General features: G+C 38.0%; 1 protein-coding gene across 3 annotated transcripts in view; it reads right to left on the reverse strand.

Annotated features, from left to right (window-relative positions):
* Nucleotides 1–21,806, reverse strand: part of LOC127965201 (fibroblast growth factor 14) — a 116,716-nt gene that overhangs the window by 49,770 nt on the left and 45,140 nt on the right. The window contains exon 1 of one of the 3 annotated variants that reach the window (XM_052565865.1): nucleotides 3,393–4,590. The exons of the other annotated variants lie outside the window; for them this stretch is intronic. Coding sequence (XP_052421825.1) covers nucleotides 3,393–3,585 — 193 coding nt within the window. The 5' untranslated portion in view covers nucleotides 3,586–4,590. Of the gene's footprint in view, nucleotides 1–3,392; nucleotides 4,591–21,806 lie in introns of those variants that run through there. 3 annotated transcript variants of the gene reach the window in all.

The following is a 21,806-nucleotide window of genomic DNA, read 5'->3' on the forward strand; positions in this document are numbered from 1 at the left end:
TAGCAAAGAGAGAGATTAAAAGCTAGTCTCCACTGGTGGTCTTCCATTCCACTGAGCATTCTAATTGGACGCAAAATGTAACGTCCAAACAGCGTGTTGAACCATGTCTTGCAGAGAAAAATCTCTGTCATATTTATCACTGTTCCAGATAATAAGCATCAGAGCACTGAACTTTCACAGTGGATAAATGCAGAATTACAAAATGACAATAAATACTGCAAAACAATCTAAAATCTACATGCTTTTAGCGAAACTTGAATACAAGGTTCGAGTAATACTTTTTGATATATAAGAACTTTTCACTTACTAAATTTATACATTGAGTTTGCAGCAGCGCATTTTAGTAAGCACTTCTCAACAATGTTTATTTTTTCATGGCCAAGGGACATAAAATGTCATGTGGAGTAAAAAAGATAATAAGTGCTATGTGGCAGCACTCTGAGATGCAATCAAACAGATAACCTCTCTGTTTTGAACAAAGAGATTTTAAATAAATGAAAGATGCACTGGTTTTCACCGGCTTGATGGAGACCTTTTTATGTCTGGAAATGTTTTTCAGATTTTCTTTCTGAGGTCATGGACATTAACAAATAACTCAACCTCCTCCTTTTATTAGAATTGTGCCATTCAGACATGGAAGGCTCAAAATGGCATATGGGTCCAGCATCTAAATTAGCTTGAATAAATATTCCAGCTGTCGTCATTTTCAATATCTGACATATAGGCAGCTTTATTCTGAGATACAAATATCCCAGCCTAAAGTCTTTGGCTGTTGTTTGCCAGATTGTACAAAAGCACCCCGGAGAGATCTTGGGTAAAAGTTAAAACAGACTGTACATCAACTGTCAGACTGTATAATGTACATTTTAGCTAAGACTTTGATCACAGCGACAGCACTGATTGGGCATTTAAAGTTAACCATCTGTGTCCATTTTGACATCTTAAATTGAAATGGTCCCTTATTAACCAAAGCAAACCTGGTGTAGAAAAATGTTTGCTTGAAAATATTAATACATTAATGTTCCCTGACACAAACATATATCATCATCTGCTGTTACTATGTATCCTTCATTTACATTTTGCCCATTGAGCCAAGAATGATCCCATAAAATTTGACTCTGAAGACACAATCATGACAAAAAAAAAAAAAGTAAAGTGTGTTCACTTGAGTCTACCACTGGTGTCATTTACACATTTACAGAACTCTCTAATAATCTGCATGATAATCTTGAATCAATGAATCATGACACTTATCTCTGTAACGATCTGGTCACGCCAATGCCTTGTCAATAATAGCATTCTGCTTGAGAGTCTAGAAAGTCAAATAAATCAATATGAAACAGTATATAAGGACTGTTCCTTCTTTAATGTTTTAGGATGGTGTGCTGGGCAAATTATAAAACACAGGCTTGAGGTCCACGCTAGCACCATTATTATCATCATCATTGCACATTTTGCTAGATATCTGACAAACCTAAACGACACTGAAAATATGCTTCAGCAAGTTTTTTTTTTTTTTCAACTACTGTCTTCTCAGATTTCTTTTACTACCCTGCCACAAGGCAAATGTCTCAGTTCATGGTCTGTACATGCTTTTCCATACTCAGGGGAATATTCCTATTGTCTGCATGTCACGACCTAAAAGTCAGAGTTAAAATGGAGACGAATGTAGCATCACACAGCCTCGCGTGATGGGAGGCTATGCTCGAAGGCTATGCTCAAAGTGTCCTTCCTGTGACCACTACTAAATTACCACCACTAAGCTAACTATTATTTCTCCTGAGCACACAGATGTGAAAGAACCTATGAGGGTGGGCAGGCTAACGCTCAGCTTCACAGAGCCCCTGGTGAGCCCTCAAGGCTGTGAAAATGCTCACTGAAGATTTTGTAAATCTAGCTGCAATTGGAAATTAATGAGGTATATCCCAGGGGGTGCTCCGTCAAAAGTAACTCTGGCAACAACACAACAGGCAACAGGACTCAAAAGAGGCCGTCCAACCAGCTGTAAGGACTAGTAGACATCTTAAACAGCAAATGCTTAATGATAACTTAATGTTTTTTTATTCACCATGTGTAACTGTACATAGTGATGATGTGGGTAAGCTTGACATACATGCCTTATAAGAAGCCACTTTCTGAAAAAGTTAACATTAGGAGTGTGAGGGGAGGCCATGAGATGTTCGCCATCTGTAATAAGATGGCCGTCACAGGTGCACGTTAGCCAAGACGTTGCAGGGCTAATTCATCACTCTCAGTTTCTCCTGGCAACAGCTACATCTTTTACTCACTACTTATTTGTGCAAGATTCCCCTCTGGACATATCTGACAGCTACTATGATATACGGTATTCCAAATCGCCACCTCTATTATAGTTTTATCAGAATGCTTGTTTGTTGCTTTTGGTTTGTTTGTGTATTTATAATAATTTCCGATTGCAGGCCAAAAATGAACACATAACCCACACATATTTTCTGATTCTAAAAATTAGTTTAACATTCGTGATTACCCATTAACATAGTAACTATACCGTATGATTACCCTGAGGTAACCTGAGGTTTGTTTCCTGAAAAATAAGAGATTGATTGTTTGTCATCTTACCACCTTGCACACTATAAAATTTAAAATTGCTATTTAAATGTGATATATGAAAGAAAAATGCATTATTGCTGTACTATAAATATATACATTTAGAACAATAAATCTTTAAGTCACATCATATTTTCATTTTTCATCTGAACAGGTCTCCATTACTGTTGTGGTGACAGAAAGACTGTTTTTATTTTAATCTTACCTAAACTGAATATTTGGCATTTCTATTAAGATAAGCTGTCATTGGATATTGTTTACTGATTATGTGATAGCATGTTGTTTTTTTCCCCCTGCAACATGTTGGGCACCTGCTGCTTTACTTGCATTCATGAAATGTGCCAATAATTCAACATCAACACCTCCCAAGGGTATAACAAATATAGAGAGGCTGCCAAATCTCTGAATATTTCAAACAGTGCATATAGCCTATATTTAGTTTGAATCAAAACAATATCCAGTTCTGATATGTCTGGCCTTCAAAAACGGAGGAGAATTGTTTTGAGAATTATTTTGAAATTATGACGTACATAGATTTAAGATGAATACGTGGTCCCATTACTGACTGGTCTTACTACACATTTAACAATTTGCGTTAAAAAAAAAAAAAATACAAGACTGCAAAAAATATGTCAAGACAAAACACAAGTCTATGCAAACCCTATCGGCTATTGTCAAGATAAACAGCAGTTCCATGCCGTGAGTTCCTTGTTTGTCAGAACTGAATGTGAACATGAAATGTGGGCGTATATTATCTCAAGACATTAAACATTGCATAGACTTCTTATGTATGGAACTTCCCACACCTTGTCGTCGTAGTCTGCGTTTCCTGAGGCCGAAGATTCGCACTTTGGAGAAGATGTCGACCAGATTCCCGTTGCAAAGCCCTTTATTCTTATTGGGGCTTTTTCTCCTTCTGTTGGTGGATGGTCGGTCTATATGCTGCTCCCGTGCCTGTCTCTTCTGGCGGATCAAACCGCTGGCAATCGCCGCTGCCATGTCTCAAAAACAGGGCTGTTGAACTCCTTACACACAAAGCACAGACAACAACAAACCGCCCGATCTGTCTCAATTATTGTCCCATTTTTGCGTTTCTGTGCTCTGCCCTCTGAAATGCACGGATGATGATCAAAGATATCCACACATCACGACGGGCGAAATAAGACACTGAATTAGCATAATGAATACAAAGGCGAAGTGTTACTCAACTGTCCGTATTTCACATGTTGTCTGATTTTCATTTCGAAGATAAAAAATGATTATCAGATGAGTTGCCCGGCTCCTCCAACATACAGAATGTGAAAATATATTCACGGCACGCCTGAGTCTCTCTGATCCGTCACTTTCCTTCGTTTATCTCTTACCCGGACCTGGTGAAATTCAGCACCCTGGCCAGCGACGTCCACTCCCGGAGTCTGAGCAAACAAAGCGTTTTTCGTTCTGAGCTGTCAAGCGGAGAAACGCGACCACCTTCGTCTCCCAGGTGGAGCCCTGCGACTACACATATTCATATGACTTACATATTAACCAAGTTTAGCAGATCTCCACGCCGGTTCCGTTCAAACGTCCATTCATCTTGAGAATAACCGACGGCGTAACAACGGTGAGTTAAGTTTGAACGAAGGTGTTTATTGTTGAGAAGGAATCTACTCAGACGATCACTCCCCATTCAGTCTCATGTTCTAGGTCGCGTAGTTTATCAATAACGATGTATCTTTTTCTCCTTTTCTAAAGCAGCATGTCTTCTGAAGGATAAATGTAAGCGGCTCCGGTGAAGATGACGTCTACCCGGTGTGACAGGAACGAACAAATAGATAAACTCAAATAAAAAAGTCTTTCCCCGAAGCGGGAGTACACAAATGTGCAGCATAAGTGCTAACGTTAGCCAGGAAGAAACGTATTCAAGAAATGCTCCTCTTCATCCTCCAGCTCGAGCACATTTAGCGTCTCCAGCCGTTTGGAGCGAGTGAACGCACGCGCTTCCCGCCTCAGCCTCATAGATCAACGGCATCAACAAGTCTTAACGACCACGCGCTTCCCGCCTCAGCCTCACAGATCATCAACAAGTCTAAACGACAAACTCCTCCTTTCCATCGTTTCAACGACGAGAAAAACCCACCCTTATGTCCATAAATATTTGTATTTTCTGTGCTAAATAGATTCAAACGTGCCGATGACAACATTGAAATATTTCAAAATATGATTTATCTAATAGAATTTGTCTAATTTACAGAAGCTGGTTGGCAGGCGCCGGATTATTATTATTTTTTTATTCATGAATATATTTAGATGCCAATATTTATAAACATTCTGAATCCAAACAACAGAATTGAGACTACGTATTTTGTGTGTGGCTATTAACAGTCTTTATGAGACGCTTTTATGCGAAACTAAGAAATTAATTTCACAAAACTCCACCGACACGCCCCACGAGAGCAAAATAAAGCAGAACTGCATCACAGCTCTGAGGTGCTATTGAGACCCCCAGTGTTTTAGACAAACACACCTATGTAACCTATTGTATGGATGGATGTGTGTCTGTTTTTTGCCATAGGCCCACATTTAGCTTATCTGTCGCTTGTTTCTTTAATCATATGTTAATGAGTGTTGCGATAAGGGATGGGGTGCCAATTTAATATCATGGCCCAATAACACAGAGCATTTTCTCATTTAGATTAATATCAGCAGAGAAACACAATCACAGAGGAGGAATTAAAAAAAAAAAAACTCAAGAGGGCCATCTGCTGTTTGTCGCTGATATTAAATATTCAGTCTTTCATCCCCCTGATGTTTTCAAACCCCTTCCACCCAAATAGACTGACGATGTAACTCTGGAGTGGTATTTCCAGACCAGACACTGCTTGAACAGATTAAAGAGAAATACTACCAAAATATATGGAACAAGCAATTACATTTATTAACTTACACACTGCATGCATTTTCACAAAAGACAAAATGTTGTATTAAAATGGAAGAAATTGCCTTATTACCATTCCTGAATAAATCATATGAGCACTGACATACCAGACTGCTCAAATAATGAGAGGTTAAGCTGTCTGCATCATTGCCGGTGAAGCAGCCACAGCCACTGCAGTTTACACAGCCGCCAGCAGCGGACACTGTCAGCTTACCTATGGCTTCATTTATTTACAATAGCACAGACAGATAGATCACTAGCTTTCATGCATAAGCCATTAACATCAAGACATCTGTACTTCATTCACATTCTATATTCAAACATGTAGCCTATGAATCAAAAGGACTTTCTGAATGTGCATTATAGTTATGATGTGAAACACTATATAGTCTGCAATAATGATTGTTAATGCCTTATTAATTCAAGTTATGAAAGCTTCTAGTAAATGCAAAAGAAAAATTACAAGCAGTAATGTATTTAAACAGAGGTATTACAGTCTGACAACGACTTTGTTTACAGAAAGAGAACAAGAGGTTATGCAAAACAAAACAAAAATAAAATAGTAATAAATGAGTCTACTGTACAAATTACCAAAAGAAAAAGGACATAAAGAACATGCCTGTGGGGTATTTTGAGTTCCTAACAGCTGAGTCTCAGTACTGAAATGAATACAAAATTGGATCTTTCCCTTTCCAATTTTCATCTTCAGTGCATGGTAGGAAACTTTACACTTCAGAAGCATTTACTCAAAATAAAAGGTAGTGTTCATATGGTAAATGGACTACTGTCACGGTACGCTGTAGGAAGGAGTACGAGGGAAATGAGGAATACAATCAAAAGTCTTTAATTCAAAGAACGAGAAATCCACACAAACGGCGCTGGAGCAAACACACATACACAACGAGTAGACCCGAAAGAGGAGAAATGCACAGACGAGAACTTATAAACACAGGGGATAATACCAAACACAGGTGCACAGAATGACTAATTAACTAAATGAGGACAGGAACATGACCAAATAAGGAAACACTGAAACAGAAACGGACAACTACACAACAACAACCCATGACAAAGAGATAGACCAAATAGGGTGTTCAGCCAGCTAAGGCGATCTCCTCTGAGGTTTCAGAGACGAATATAAAAAAAAAAAAACAGTGTTTCACTTTGAATTTTTAATCATGACGATGAGCTGAGATGAACTGTTTTGCTCAAGTTTACCTAGAGTTTAATGTGGAGGCACCCATGCGAGGAGCACACCTCAAAGATCATAAGAGAACAGATGTGTAATTCAGTAGAAGCATTTTTGATGTACAACTAATTAACTTCTAGATAAATGTGAGCAAACTCCAGCCTTCAACGCTGTCCTCCACCTGGTCTTTTATGAACATTAGCTGAAAAGATGAATGAAACATGGTCAATACAATACATGCAAAATCAAAGAGAATGGAAGCTAATTTAAAAACAACAACAACAAAAACCTTAAGATGACCGCAACTTCTGCTTCTGCAACAAATGCAGTTTTCTGAAGCAGTCCACATATCAAAGGGAAAGAGATGGATGCGATAGCATTGGGAGGGAATAAGAACTACAAATTCACCATAGCCCAGTGGAGCGACGAGAAAAGGAGAACTACATCTTACTTCAACAAATGTCACAGCAGACAGAGACACCACATAAACAAGTTGATCGTTTGTATCACTATGGAAGGCTTTAGGGCCATCTGGCTTTTATTAGCTGTCATGATGACAGAAGTTGTAAATTGAACTTAAGGTCATACGTGCCGAGACGAGAAGAAAACAGGAGACCTAGATCTTTGTTTAAATCAAATTGTTTCACACTGTTGATGTGGGAGAGAGAGCTTAATTTAATAAAGGAGGTAGTAATGATTTTTGGTTAGTGTTGACATCAGGGTTTAATCGGCTTGGAGAAATGTCACCATTATGAGAAGCCGAAGACATTGAGGAAGACGTTGAATGTGACAGTAAATGCAGTGTTTTGCAGAGGAATCTCACCATGCCATACTGTAATGGCTTTAGCTAATAAAGCAGACTAGAACAAATCACAGGATTAAAATGAGAAATTAGTTTTCTGCTTAAATGGCAGAGAATAACTTTCTCATACCGAGGGAATTATTGGATAAGACATCAAAAGAGAGACAATCGCATGCACTCACTTTCCTGATTTTATGAGGTATACACTCCAAAATAAGCCCCCAGAAAATAAATAAATCTAATCTTGCTGTATTGCAAAGAATACATAAAACCTGAATCTCTCACTTTAAGTAAAATTCAAAAACTGTATGTACAAGCCAGTGCTATTCTGTGTTATGAAAAAAGTGACAAGTCTCTCAATCAAGCTAAAAGCCAATGTGAGACGAGCACCTGTGTTAAATCAAATTGCAGATTAATGAGATGAGAACAAAGGGATCTAGCAAATCAATGCAAGTCTTTTTGAGCTTGAGGGTTTTGCCATTAAGCCTGGCATTTAAATATCAACAACAGATCTCATTACAGGATGAGAATGAGGTGAGAATGTCAAATGTATCCTAATATAGTAAAATGAGTAAGGATGCTTACCTGCAAACAACCATACATATTCTTCAAACTACAGGCATTTTATCTTGGCAAAAAAAAAAAAAAAAACATTTGCCACAGCCCTGGCACTGACCCAGAAAATCCAAAGAGTTTTGTAGAGCCAAGCACCACGCAAATTTTACTCAGAAAATGTACAAATCTAGCTTTTTTATTACTGGCACATGGTACTAGCCTCAGTATGTGAACACTGGGAATTCTGTCTTACGTGAAAACCCTGACACCTTTGGATGTGTAAAGAGGCATTGTGATTTCCTCAAGTAATTTTCAGTTGTGATTTCTCACTGACCGGAAAGAGGTGGGAAATTCTGAGAGTGGGAAAAGGTTTTATGACATTACCAAAATTGTGGGGGCATTTTGTACTGAAAATGTCATTGGTTTATAGACACTGATGACATGTGTTCCATATTATACTGAAGAGGGCAGTGCTCATTGATGTTCACCGCTTCAGTTTCGGCTCATCACTGACCCCTGAAAAGTATTAGCAGAGTGAATTTCTCATAACAATGTGAGAGAGTTTAGTTTAAATGACAGCAAAGAACACAACATATCACGCGCTATTACTCCTACCAGGGGATGGGAAATGCCAGGATGAGCTCCAAAGAGATGGATATAGACAGAGCTGCTCCCTGAACAACAGTTAAAAATTCTGCTCACATCTCTGCCTGTCCTTTGATCTGGTTTTAAGTATGCAACATTCAAAAGTGTCTTGTCAGCAGTGGAGCACAAAAAAAAAAAAAAAAAAAAGCTCATCTGAGAAAGCCTGGGCAGAGACTGTGAATTTAAATGAGTTGATTCTCTGCCTGGAAAGCCCTCTTTTTTCAGGTCGGTGAGAGAAAGGATAGAAGGACTCTGCAAAGTAATCTCCCTGTGGAAACCCAAGGGACCTCCGAGCACATAAAATGGGCCAAAACCGTATAGCCTTGAGAAACCCCTGGAATTATAATATTGTTCAGTTCAGCTGAAGTTAAAGCAATACTATAAAGACCTTCACGCTATCTAAAATGCGCTCATTTCAGTTTTAGGGAACTTTGGGGGCCAGTGCCCATTCACTGCATGCTACTGAACCATTCGACTGCAGTCACCTTATCTGAGATCAGTGTCTCCTACACAGTGCTGTTTTTGCAGCAGGGAGCTGCTAATTAGATGCATATAAATAATAAATGATACAGACAGCACCAAATGTAATGATAATAAGTGAGTCAGATGCTGATTAATCAGCTCTGAATGATTATTAAGGTTTTATACTGTGTTTCTTAACTGCTCTTTCGAAGACCCAGCTCATAAGAAACATTAGATTATAAATAAGCTAAACTTATCACATAGTTTGCTTTTGATTAAAAAAAAAAAAAGAACTGGATCATACGATTCATTTGTTTTTGAATTGGGCTTATAGTGAGGTCCTTTTGACTTAAAAAATGACAATATAAAGTTGTTACACTGTATATTTTTTTAGTTTAAAAAACAGATCAAATGAGAAAACTGGACTATTGCTTGGATTGTATGTATCTAACTTTAAAAGATGGATAATAAGAATCATTTGTTTGTAATTTACAATGGTCATGCTGTATGTTTTTAGCTGAAAAGAAAAAGGGATCATAAAGAGTTATTTGATAGTGAATTAGACTACACTGCTCGTGCTGTATGTCTTTAAGTCACAAAAAGAGTCCAATTGTACAGTATGTTGCATTTGAGTACAAAAGATGTTTGTTTTACCATTATTTCACTGTACTTGCATTTAAGATTCAGTGGTGGAGGGGTGACTACTTTGCTGAAAAGCGGTTCAGGAAACACTGACTGACATTGTGTTGAACCACTATTTCCCCATCATTCTCTCTGGTAAATGCCTAATGCGGTCATCTCAAACTGAATTCCAAATGGTAAAATGTACCTATAGCCTGTAGTACCATGTGAGCTATACAAACAAGATGACAGACTTTCAGAAAGGCTGTGATAAAGTGAGAATGCCCTGAAGGAGAAGTTGGCACATAGGGAACGTCCCTTCACTATTTATCATCCTCAGTGTATTTGCTCCCACACACCACATGTTGTGGCCTGTTTCTTGCGCTGGCCTAAACCGAATAACACCAAGTAAGAACACACCCACCTAAAATCCTAACAAAAGCCTGTGGGACACCCACACAAATCAAATGGCAAATCTGTAAATTTGAGAAAGAGAGACAGTGACAGGATAAATCGGAGGCAGACAGACACATCACTGCTCCATACAATGAGATAAATGGGATTTCTATTAGGTACGTCCATTGAATGCTAATACCAAGCAAGCTGCTTAGTCTAATGCCCATCCCTAATCTGAACCTTTTTCTCTGGACTGCCCGTTTCAGCAGTTACATGGAAAATCCCTGTTGGTCATCTTACTATAGTGCAGGGTTTTTTTCACCCCACTCGAGTTTGTTCGCTTCATGACAGATGATTTTAGGATTTGTTCTCTTGGATGAAATGGAATGCATAATGAATGCAAACACTGACAACATACATTTGTTATAATGATTTCCATTTTGAATGACAGAGGCAGATTATAATGTGCTAGAAACACATGGCAGTTGAGTCAGTATTCTTCAGATAAAGGTTTCTGAATCTTTCACAGCCTTAAACACAGGCCTTGTGCCATTTGTCAGTGTGTCGCTATTTAGAGAAGCACAGAAGTGACTCAAAGCACGTACACACACAGGCATTATCAGTGCTAAAATCTTTTCAACTGACCTGGAACCTGCTTAAAAATTAATACCACCTCAATTAAATCACTGTGCAGTAATTTTATACCCAAGTGATGCTCATTTAAAATGAGCAAAACCACAGTTCAATAGGAACTTTACCTTTGTTGACGACTTACATATCACTTTCCTTGAAAACTGATCTGGAATGGCTAACAATGAGAAATCTTAAGTTACGTCAACAAAAGCCATGTGAAGGCTGTGAGTCAGGTCAATGTTAAAGCAATAGTTAGAACTGTGAACAACATTTCTCCTTTTGCATTCCACAAACTAAAGTCGTATGGTTTTGGAACAACATAAGTGTGAAAAAATCTTTTATTACAGAATTGCAGTATTTAACGTATATAAATCCAGGAACCCCAACTCTGACTCTCAGCAATCCTAGGGACGCCAGAGCTAGATTTGATCAATAACACTTTCAAAGTTCCACAAAAGAATAGTTAATTGTTAGAAATGTCGAAAGAAAATTCTGTAACATGTAAAAAGGAAAAAAAAGGAAAATTGGTTAACATTAGTTAAACTGAATGAACAATGAACAATACCTCTACAGCATTTATTTCTCTTAACTGATGTTAATATCAACATTTGCTAACAATTTTTTGTGAACATGAACAATGAACAATTCAATTTTGATTATTAACATGAACAAATATTAATACTTCTGTGAAAATATATATTGCACAGTGTGAGTTCTAATAATGCATCGACTACTTTTTGTCAAGTGTTACCGAAATTTCTGTTTTATATCTCTTTTCCACAGACCCTTGCACAAACTTCAGGGACCCCTGATTGAACCCCTTTTTATTTATTTATTTATGAATGAATGAATGAATGAATGAATGAATGAATGTATATAAGTGATTTAACATTAGCAAATCAGTGCCATAAGACAAAAAGATTACATCACATATAGATCACGACACTTCCGCAATCCTGCTCCTCAGTACCCATGCTAATGTTTCATAATCTTATAATATTCACTTTACACCATTATACAATATACTACTTTATCTTGACTTTGAAAAAAGTTAGATTCAATGCTTTTGCCTCCCTGGAGAGGAACCATAAGTCCTGCAGAGCCTTGAAAAACTGATGACCAGCTGCTAAAAGCCAAGGCAAGGTCAGTTGCAGAGAACACAGAGACAAAGACCAGCCCTGGACCCTTCTCATCAGCCAGGAAAACAGATTAGCAGTCTAGCGTCTGGCCTACAGCAGGCAGAAGTGCACGTAATACTGTTAGTGATCGTAGCACAGGTGTGAACTAAGATACGTACACCGTCAACACTTCCTCTGTTAGTATCTCCAGAAAGCATGCGATAACCTCGCCACACTGTGCTCAACACACTGCTTGTTTACAGTGTGTGTACAACCAGAGCAAACACAAACCCGCCATTATGCACCCGTGATAAACTCTCTCTGACATATTTACAACAAACAGATTCTCCCTCGAAGGAAAACACACATTTAAATGTCATTCCCGAAACAGACACAGTGCAACTCAGGATATCTGAAGCAGCTCTCAGATCTATATCCTACAGTCCTCAGAGAGAAAGAGAGAATAGCTGTGAAAGGATTGTTTATTTGATACCCATGGCTAGGAAAACAAAACTTCCAACGATTACAATACAGTTCAATAAACTATTTGACATTGCATAAAATAAGTAAAGCTTAAACCTCTCAACATTTTTCTTTTTTGAATCAGTAATGGGCTTGTTATGGCAGAGACATTGCAACAGGGTATGTACATGTACTGTACATTCAAATGACAGCTCACCCAAAAATTAAAATGGTGATCATTTACTCAGCTTTATGTTGTTTTAAAACCATTAAACTTTCCTTATTCTATAGAATACAAAAGGAGAAATTATGTGAACTGCACTTGTGCTATGTGCTCTTTCCATATATGATGAATGGAACAGAATCCACGGTAACACTTACTTTACATACAGCCTTTATGTATAAAATAATGCATTAAAAAAGTTGTTTTAATACATTATTCCATGCTTTGTAAAACACCTTATAATGCACTGTACAATCTCCTGAATAACTGCAACCTCAGTCAATACATTATGACACTTAACAATTCATTGTTACACTATGCATTTTAAATTTGGATATAATTATTTGCGACAAGATATAATCTATTACAACATAAATTATGAATAATTATAATGCATTTTACATGAAGACTTTAAGTAAACTGTTACCAAATGCACTTTTCCAGCTTAAAAGGATTCAAAAGCATCATAAAAGAGATCCATATGACTACTGCACTATATTCCAAGTCTTCTGAAATCATTCGGAAGACCATTGCAAGTGAAGTCAGACCAGAAATCATTCTGATAAACTGTTTCATAAAAAAAAAAATTGCTCACAAATCAGACATCATTGCTTTTTTCTCTTGAGCTCTCATGCACATACCATAATGTTAGATTTGGGTAAACATGACAATAAGCATATAATTATTTTTTGTATGAACTGTCCCTTGAAGTGTGTAAAGTGTGTGACTTTAAATCTATATGCCATAACACTGGAATACACACAGTTAAAATAAATAAATAAATAATTCTACAAACTCTCTATAGTGATCTATAGTTTTTACAGTTAGATCAACTACATTGCAAAGTGCTTAAATCACCTTATTGAGTTTCATATAGGAACAGCAGATATTAACATTTGTAAAACAATACAGAAAAGTTATGATATAAGAAAACACATTTAGTTGAAAAGTCCTTGATGGAACATTTGTAAACAGAAAAAAGCTATAGCTTTTTAAGTAACAGCACTCAGATGTGCTTTAAAATGTTTGTTTTTGGTGGTGATGAATGTTTGTTTTATGCTATGCTGTTATCAAACCACAAGAGGGAGGTCAAGAGCGCAGCAGAGACCAGCTCAGTGATATTAGTGAGAAATCAGACACAAACTGCAAAATGTGGCTAAACAATCCCTCATGTCAGCCATTATCCATTATGTCACACTGTAATGACTCTTTCAGCCTTTTAGCTGAATAATGGGTACAATACAAGTCACAACAGTCACCATAATAACCCAAACCACAGTTTTAGCTGCTCAACATATACTCCATGATGAGGACATCATAGTTTTGCGGTTTGTCAACTTACTTAGAAATGCTCTCTCTGTACCTCAGCAGTTTCTAAGTCTCAGGTATTGATCTACCAGATTTGTTGCAATTACATTATTTGCCTGAAAATGAGCATACTAATTAACAACAAAGGCAAACAAAACAGATAAGAGAGAGAGAAAATCCAGCCTGGCCTTTATTTACACATTTAAGACAGCAAAGATGCCCTCAAGTGGTAAGATGGGGCTACTTCAAGATTTAAGTCAGAAAGGCGAAAAGATCACTGCAGAGACTGAAAACAGTTCCTCATTGATTAAATCATAGCATGTAAAACAGCCATGACCTGTGAAAGACATTTACCCACAGTTTAAACACACATGCTCACTGCAAACAAACAAAAGAGACTTAAGGTATTCATGCATATTCAATGCCATCAAATGCAACACACCCTGGCACTTTCAGGAACAGGAAACATCTGGTTCGGAGCTGGATGACATGCTTCCAGGTGCCATTTCTCACATTCAGAACCATTAGGTAACGATGCTGTGTCCTGTCCGACAGAGCTGCATGCGGTGGAATGCAGATTGATCTATTGTCCTTTCCTCATCCTGCTATGACATCATCAGCAATCTTTTGGTGCAAGTCATTAGGGAGTCTATTATTTCACTTCCAAAAGTTACGTAATACAGATGGCTCTCTGTAGGTGCTCACTGCTCTGAACCACAGCATGGATTACAGCCTGAAGCCAAACGCGATCCGATATGAGTGCAAGTGCATGTTTGTGTGTGTGTGTGTGTGTGTGTGTGTCATTGCCCAAATGACTACATACATTCTTTATTTGATATGAAGGTGAGAAAGACAGCTTGATCCCACCCACTGCAAGTTGGGAATTTAAAGAGAACCTGTTAACCTTGTCATTCATTAAACACATTAGTGTTTTTAATTGATACAACTATAGCCGATGCATGTTTAATCCGCTTTCTAATCATGTAGTTAATAGGTTTATGAATTCATCTTCCTCTCACGCATGATGTCCCCTGATCTTCCTAATATTGACAAGGTCACCTAGTCATACAAAACACTTTTGACTGCTTTTGGTGATTAAAGATTCTTTTGGAGTTCAAAATGAAAAAATTGTTTGTCATTTGTTGAAAAAGCTTTCCTCTTCACTGCTAAACTATCTTGACTGTGAGGATATATGGTTCTCTATCCTGAAGAGCTACAAGCTACAGGGTTAGTATAATGACAAGAGTAGACATCTTAAAAGTTCAGTTTAGAGATTGGAGGACATCTTTCAGGATGGAGAAAGAGTGGTAATGGAGCATGACAGGACACATCCATTTCACAGGAGACAGCAGAAAGAGAGAGAAAGAAACAAACAAAGAAAGACAAATGTAGCAGCGCTTGTGTTGTCTACTCCACCAGTTATGTGACCTTTTAGCATTATCTATATATAGCCCCAAGCTAGAGACTAAAAAAGGCAGGTTTTGTCCTCTCCCTTTCTTTCCCTGCCTCCTTTGTCCAGGTCTCTTTGACATGTTCAATTCCAGCGAAAGCAAGTCTTATTGACAGGCTCAAATGAGATTGCTTCCACTCATCTATCTTGAGTAAAGATTCATTGGCGTTCTTCTTTAGCCACACAAGTACAGTACATGATGCCCACCAGGCTGTGATTTACAACACAAGCCCATCAGCTGACATCAAGTGCTTTTCAGTGGTGGACGTCACTTTTCACACAGATAGTTTTTGAAAATGGTCTGTAAATCACTTGATACCTGATAGTCCATATAAGGCACCGTTCCAGGGATGGTAAGACAAAGGAAGCATCATCATCGCATAAGTTTAAAAGTGGGGCGGTACAATGGTGGCATGATCTTTTTCAGTATCACTATTTTTATCGCTCATATTTGGGGTTAGGGATTTGAACAAACCCCTCATCGTGTGTGTCCACTGACGTGTAGTAAACAGAGATGAGCGGGTGTTTCCAATTCATTCACCATGGGCAACAGGCTTGTGCAGGGGATTGTAGAATTGACATGAGAGCCGAAAAAAGCAGAGTAGCATCAATTTGCTGTGGTCAGTCATAGACCCTGAACACCTTAGCAATGACTCGGTTTCATTAATGGTTCCCGCATGTGTATTCTTCAGTTAATGCAGACAAAATACCATACTAAAATATTCAACTACATTGTTACCCTCTTAAAAATAAAGGTTCTTCACGATGTCATAGAAGAAAGTTTTTGTCTAAATGGTTCCATAAAGAACCTTTAACATCTGAAGAACCTTTCTGTTTTATAAAAGGTTCTTTGTGGCGAAAGAAGGTTCTTCATTTTATTCAAAGGTAAGAAAGAGATGGTTCTTTAAAGAACCTTTGACTGAATGGTTCTTTGTGGAACCAAAAATGATTCTTCTATGGCATTACTGTGAAGAACCTTTTGAAGCACCTTTATTTTTAAGAGTGTCCCAATGTTGTGCAGCTCCAGAAGAAAAAAAAAAGACTCTTACAAGCAGATTCTTTAAATGAATAGTGCAACAAGAATAGTCTGATTCCCAACAAATGATTAATAACCATATAATATTTATTTGTTTAATAATTAACAACATTACAGTTATTAATATTAATTAATGTTAATACAATTTTGTTGAATATTGCTTTCCGTCCTCACTTTATTTAGATTTTCTCCACCTCAGAAGTTACACCATACAAGATATAAAATGATTGAAGAATGAAAGAATGATATGTAGTTATTCTACACAAATACACAGCAATTCTGAATACTGTTGTGTAATATATAGTTAACATAAAACTAAAAACTGAAATGCTATAATCATTTACAGTACAGTAAGAATATATTCTTAAGAGCATGAGGACTTTATTAAAGAGAAGAGACTTCTCCAGGTTTGCAATGACATTAGGGTGAGTAAGTTTATTTACCCCAATTACTAGAATGGACTCAAAAAAAAAAAAAAAAAAAGTTTTAAGTTGTTCTTGTAACAGTGTAATTATACATTTAAGTACTACGTAATATTAACTAAATACATGTACTTACTACATGGTTAGGGGTAGGTTTAGGGTTTGGGTTAGGGTTACTTGCATGTAGCTAATTATGCATAACATGAAATTCCTTATGATTCCAATCTCCGCTCATAACACCCTAGCGAAGACTTGTGGGTGTACAACAAATCTGGTTGGTGTAGTGGTTGTGGTTTAAGAGGGCTGAATGGAGGGGTGGGGTTTGGCTGAAAGCAGCTCCCAAGTTTACAGCAGCTCTAGAGAGATCAGATGAAAGTCTGAATGTGAGCGACAGGCGGCAATAGATCTGGGATTCCCCAGTTCTGATTCTCGACACGTTCCCTCTGCCCACTCTCTCCCTCTTCTCTCTTTCTCTCTCATCCTTTCAAAAGATAAAGGTGAAAGTCATGATGCAGTGGGAGACCACCGTTGTTAGGTAACAGCCTGCGTGCGAAGCTCCCTAAAGGCTCACTTAGACGGTTTATGGTCACATCGCTCCACAGGTGCATCCATACTGCGTCAACACGCTCAAACACACTTATATTCGCACACACCAATAATCTTTCTGCTACGCCAGCCTCCAGTGGGACGTCTGATGCCTCCAAGCACACACTCACTGTATACCCATAATGCATCAGTAAAGGTCAAATGCTATAAACTTCAGACTGCTATTCCTACAACCCCTCTATTTATGACCGTCTCCATCTACTATGCCTTCTCTGAGCAAGTCGACAAAAAATACTAACGCAGGCAATTTAACACTTCCTCATGCAGAAAGCTGCCAAGCAGAGCTGGAGTAAAAGAGAAGGCGTGAATGCATGTGTGCTTGGTGGGTGGTCTCTATGATGGGCTTCCGACAGTTCGCAGCAGCAGCGAAAATATCCCCTGTAAGTTTCTACTCATGAATTATTCATCTTTTCATAACCGAATCGGCAATATGGCTTGAGGACGAGACCTGTTAAACCTTTATCCCACTTAGACCGCCATAATATAAACCTGTGTGTTCTGTGGACTTGACCTTCTTTGAATAAACGCCCAGGTTCAGCCACTGGGGAGAATCTAGCTGCAATATTCATGATGGACTGCACCAACCCACCATCAGATGATTAAATACCCTAAAGAATCCTGCGATGTTGTAATAGATCAAAGAAAACGCAATCATGGAAGCCATCTGTCCACCACCTTTTTATGTGTCCTGTTTTGGGGCAGAAGTATTAGCGCTGTACTGTACAAGAGCATCGGTGTGAAACAATTTTGTTTCTGTAGTTTTAGCATTCTGGCACAGTTTACACAGCTAAATGAATGACTGCATCAGATCCACTGATGGTTTCTGCCAATGAGGATCTAAATAAGCCGGAGAGTGATATAAGAGAGTGGATGGATTAATCTTAAAGCGCACATTCAATTAAAGTAACTTACCAAAGTGTTACAGTGGCTCCAACAACTCAGAGCTGTCAAGAAGGATAGCTTCTACTGAATGCTGTCTAAATATTAGTCTGTTCTCATTCTTCAGGTAAGAGACAGAACTAGTTTGGCTTCCCCTCTCTCTCTTGCTCGCTCTCTCCCTCTACTCTCCTGTTGGTTTTCTATTCATTCATTCATTCATCCATTCATTCGATGGCAAAGCTGATTTTTCAGCATCATTACTCCAGTCTTCAATATCGCATGACCCTTAAGAAATCATGGCGCTCAAGAAACTTTTCTTCTTATTATAATTGTTATTTTCTTCTTATTAAAATTGTGCTGCTTAATTACAGTGTTTGTTTTAAATATAAATATTACATATAATAACATTATAAATGTCTTTACATTTAAGGCATCATTGCATTTAATGCATCTTTGCTGAATAAAATTATTTGTTTATTTATTTTATCTTACTGAGACCATACATTTTAACCATTTTAAACATATTTGAGATCCTGCTTTTTTTTTATTCAAAAAGACTAGTTTCTTTAATGTATAGTATCTTTTTTAACATTTGTTTCAAGGCACTTTGCCTGCTCTCTCCCACAAAACATCCACAAAAATTGTACATAATAGTCTGAATGTTCACCAGCTAGTGAATGTGTACAATCCCCATAGACAAATGAGATTTAGCAGAAGAGAGCAGCTATTGATCCATCAGTCTGATGTAGTTTACACCAAATAGCTGATCAAAGGTTATCTGCTCTAACATGTCCTTGTTGGTGGTAAATCATCTGGTCCACGTGTAACCCCTTCTCGCACGGGTCCTCACTGCCACACCTTGTTCTTGTTCCGAATGGGTCTCGAACCCGGGTCTCCGGCATGGGAAGCAGACGCACTAACATGGATGCTAAATATTACGCAAAATACATTGGTGCCCTGATAATAACACAGTGACAACCCCAGTATGTATCAGATTTTATGGGCATACCAATAAGAATAAGAATAATATTAATAATGCATCATTCCATGACAGCTAAGAGCTCATGCAAGATCAAGATCATTTATTTTAGCAACTGAAGAGACAGGCTTGCACTGATGTAAAGGGAGCCGACTGCTCTTTGACATAGACACTGTAGGTAAATCCTATGACACAAATTACAAAGACATAATGAGAGCTATCACTAGCTTCATTTGCATTTTTGTGATATGCACTAGACCTCTGAGTTACTCATTTGTCACTCTGGATAAAAGGCTCCAATAAATGAATTAATGTAAATGTACTTAGTCCACCAATTACAGGCAATCTACTTCACCCTATAGAATCAGGAAATGATCCAGGGTGTATAAGATGGATGAGGTTTAAATACAGTAGAAATTATCACAGGGGCCCATTACGCAAAGTCCCTGGAGAAAGAAGATGTTGGAAAATGGCACAGTTGAGCTTTAATGATAATTAAATTCCAAGACTACAGAAGCCTTTACTTTTGTGGTAAACATATAGATAAATAAAACTATGGGGGGAAAGCAACAATTATAAGAAAAAAGTCACAAATTGATATAATAAAATCATAATTCTAAGCAGATTTTTTTAATGGTCAGCTGCAAGTACGAGAAATAAAATAAGATAAAAAAAATTTAATTTTTAAAATATTTAGACTATTCAGGTTTCTTTTTTTCTCGTTTTGTCTTATGTGAAATGTGTTTACTAACATTCTGAGAAAGACACTCTTTAATCAACAATCAGCACTTGACTGCCATTCAGTAGCTCTGTATTTCACAATAACAGTAGCAAAAGACTATACTAAATTCATGACCTCTACATAATTAGGTCTGTTCAAAAAATCATTATTTTTTTAGTCTATAAAACTAGTTTTAACTTAATTTACAGGAGCCCATCACCCCATCATGCATGCACTCTTTGTCATTAAACCGTTCACACTCGTTTTGTGAACCTGCCCCCATTCCACAGTTACTGGACAAGAAATAAAAAGAAAAAGAAAAAGAAAAAGAAAAAATACACGTCAGGCCTTTGTCTCAGTCCCAAGACCCAAGCCAAACCTTACAACCTAATGAGGAACAGCCAGAAAAATTAACAAAAAAAAGTGTCAAGTGGCATGCTGTCAATTTTGAAAGTGCATTACTGTACACGTTTTCCTTTATTTTTACACACTAAAAGACAAGTTAAAATTATTGGGTCCAAACTTACTCACCATCAAGTCATTGCAAACATGCTTGACAAACCAATTATTATTTTGTTTTTTGTCTTTACAGTGAATAATGTTATTTGAAGTCCACTGACTTTTACTCTATGGACAAAAAACATCTTCAAAGTACCTTCTTTTGTGCTCTGAAGAAATTAACAGAAGTCATAGTTTTGGAAGAAGATGAGAGTGAATAAATGACTGAAAAGTTGTTTAACCTGTACTATTCCTTTAAAGCTGTGCACTGCTGTATGTGTGTGTGTGTGTGTGTGTGTGTGTGTGTGTGTGTGCTTGCTGGAGGGCCACATAGAAATATAATATGATTTACAAGAATGAGCTGTATGCATGGCGACAGTTAAGGTCAATCCCGCAACCTAACCTGTAACAGTCTGGCACCTAGACAGGGACGTTCATTTATCAAGTCAAACATTGAGCCGCAAATGACTCAGACTTTTCTCTGGAGTGGTGGGGAAAAAGGGCACAATGGAACAAAGCATATGATATAAGGCATGATATCATCCCGGTCGGGCTTCAGCAGATGAGCTGAATTCAGAGAAGGAAAATTATTCATAAGCTATGTTTCACAATTCATAATGAAATATAACAGAACTCAGCATCTGTGAACAAATCAATACAACTCCGCACCTTGAGCCAAAGATGGGACAGATGATGGGAGGTTAAGAGATGTCCACCACAGGAAGAAAAAACAATAAATTAACTTAGGCTTTATTGAGGATCCTCAATTATTCAACAACTGCTCTATTAAACCCCACGTGCCTTTAAAGATACTGTAAAGAGATGAGGGAAGCATTCTGAGTGGGGTTCACATCCAGGTCTTGGCCCGTCTGCTTCTCCGCACACTGCAACCCCCAGGAGGCTGTCGTTAAGAGACCTGCCTCTTTAATCTGTGTGCAGCTGATGTATGGCACTCACAGTAGTACATCCAAAGCTATGCATAACCCAGTGAAGCTCATCTAGGAGCAGGTTATCCTGCAAAACACTGGCTTCGCACAAGGGACCTGTTCTGCAGAAGAAAAAAAAACGTCTGCCTGATATGTGGCGCCAGATGCTGATTTAGCGCACTAGGGGGGAAGAGTTCTAAGGGGAAGGAGTGGGGAGTGAATAGGGCATTAAATCATAAGCTGAGCTCAGGGTTTCAGAGCGGTGGAGATGGAGCGAACTACAGTTAAGGAGAGAGAGATGTCACCTCGTTTAACCTCCTAGTGGGTTTTCATGGGACCATCAAGCCTCCACCTGCACCCGCAGCCTTTGAA

This window comes from Carassius gibelio, chromosome B9 (genome assembly GCF_023724105.1).
Source record: "Carassius gibelio isolate Cgi1373 ecotype wild population from Czech Republic chromosome B9, carGib1.2-hapl.c, whole genome shotgun sequence".
NCBI lineage: Eukaryota > Metazoa > Chordata > Actinopteri > Cypriniformes > Cyprinidae > Carassius > Carassius gibelio.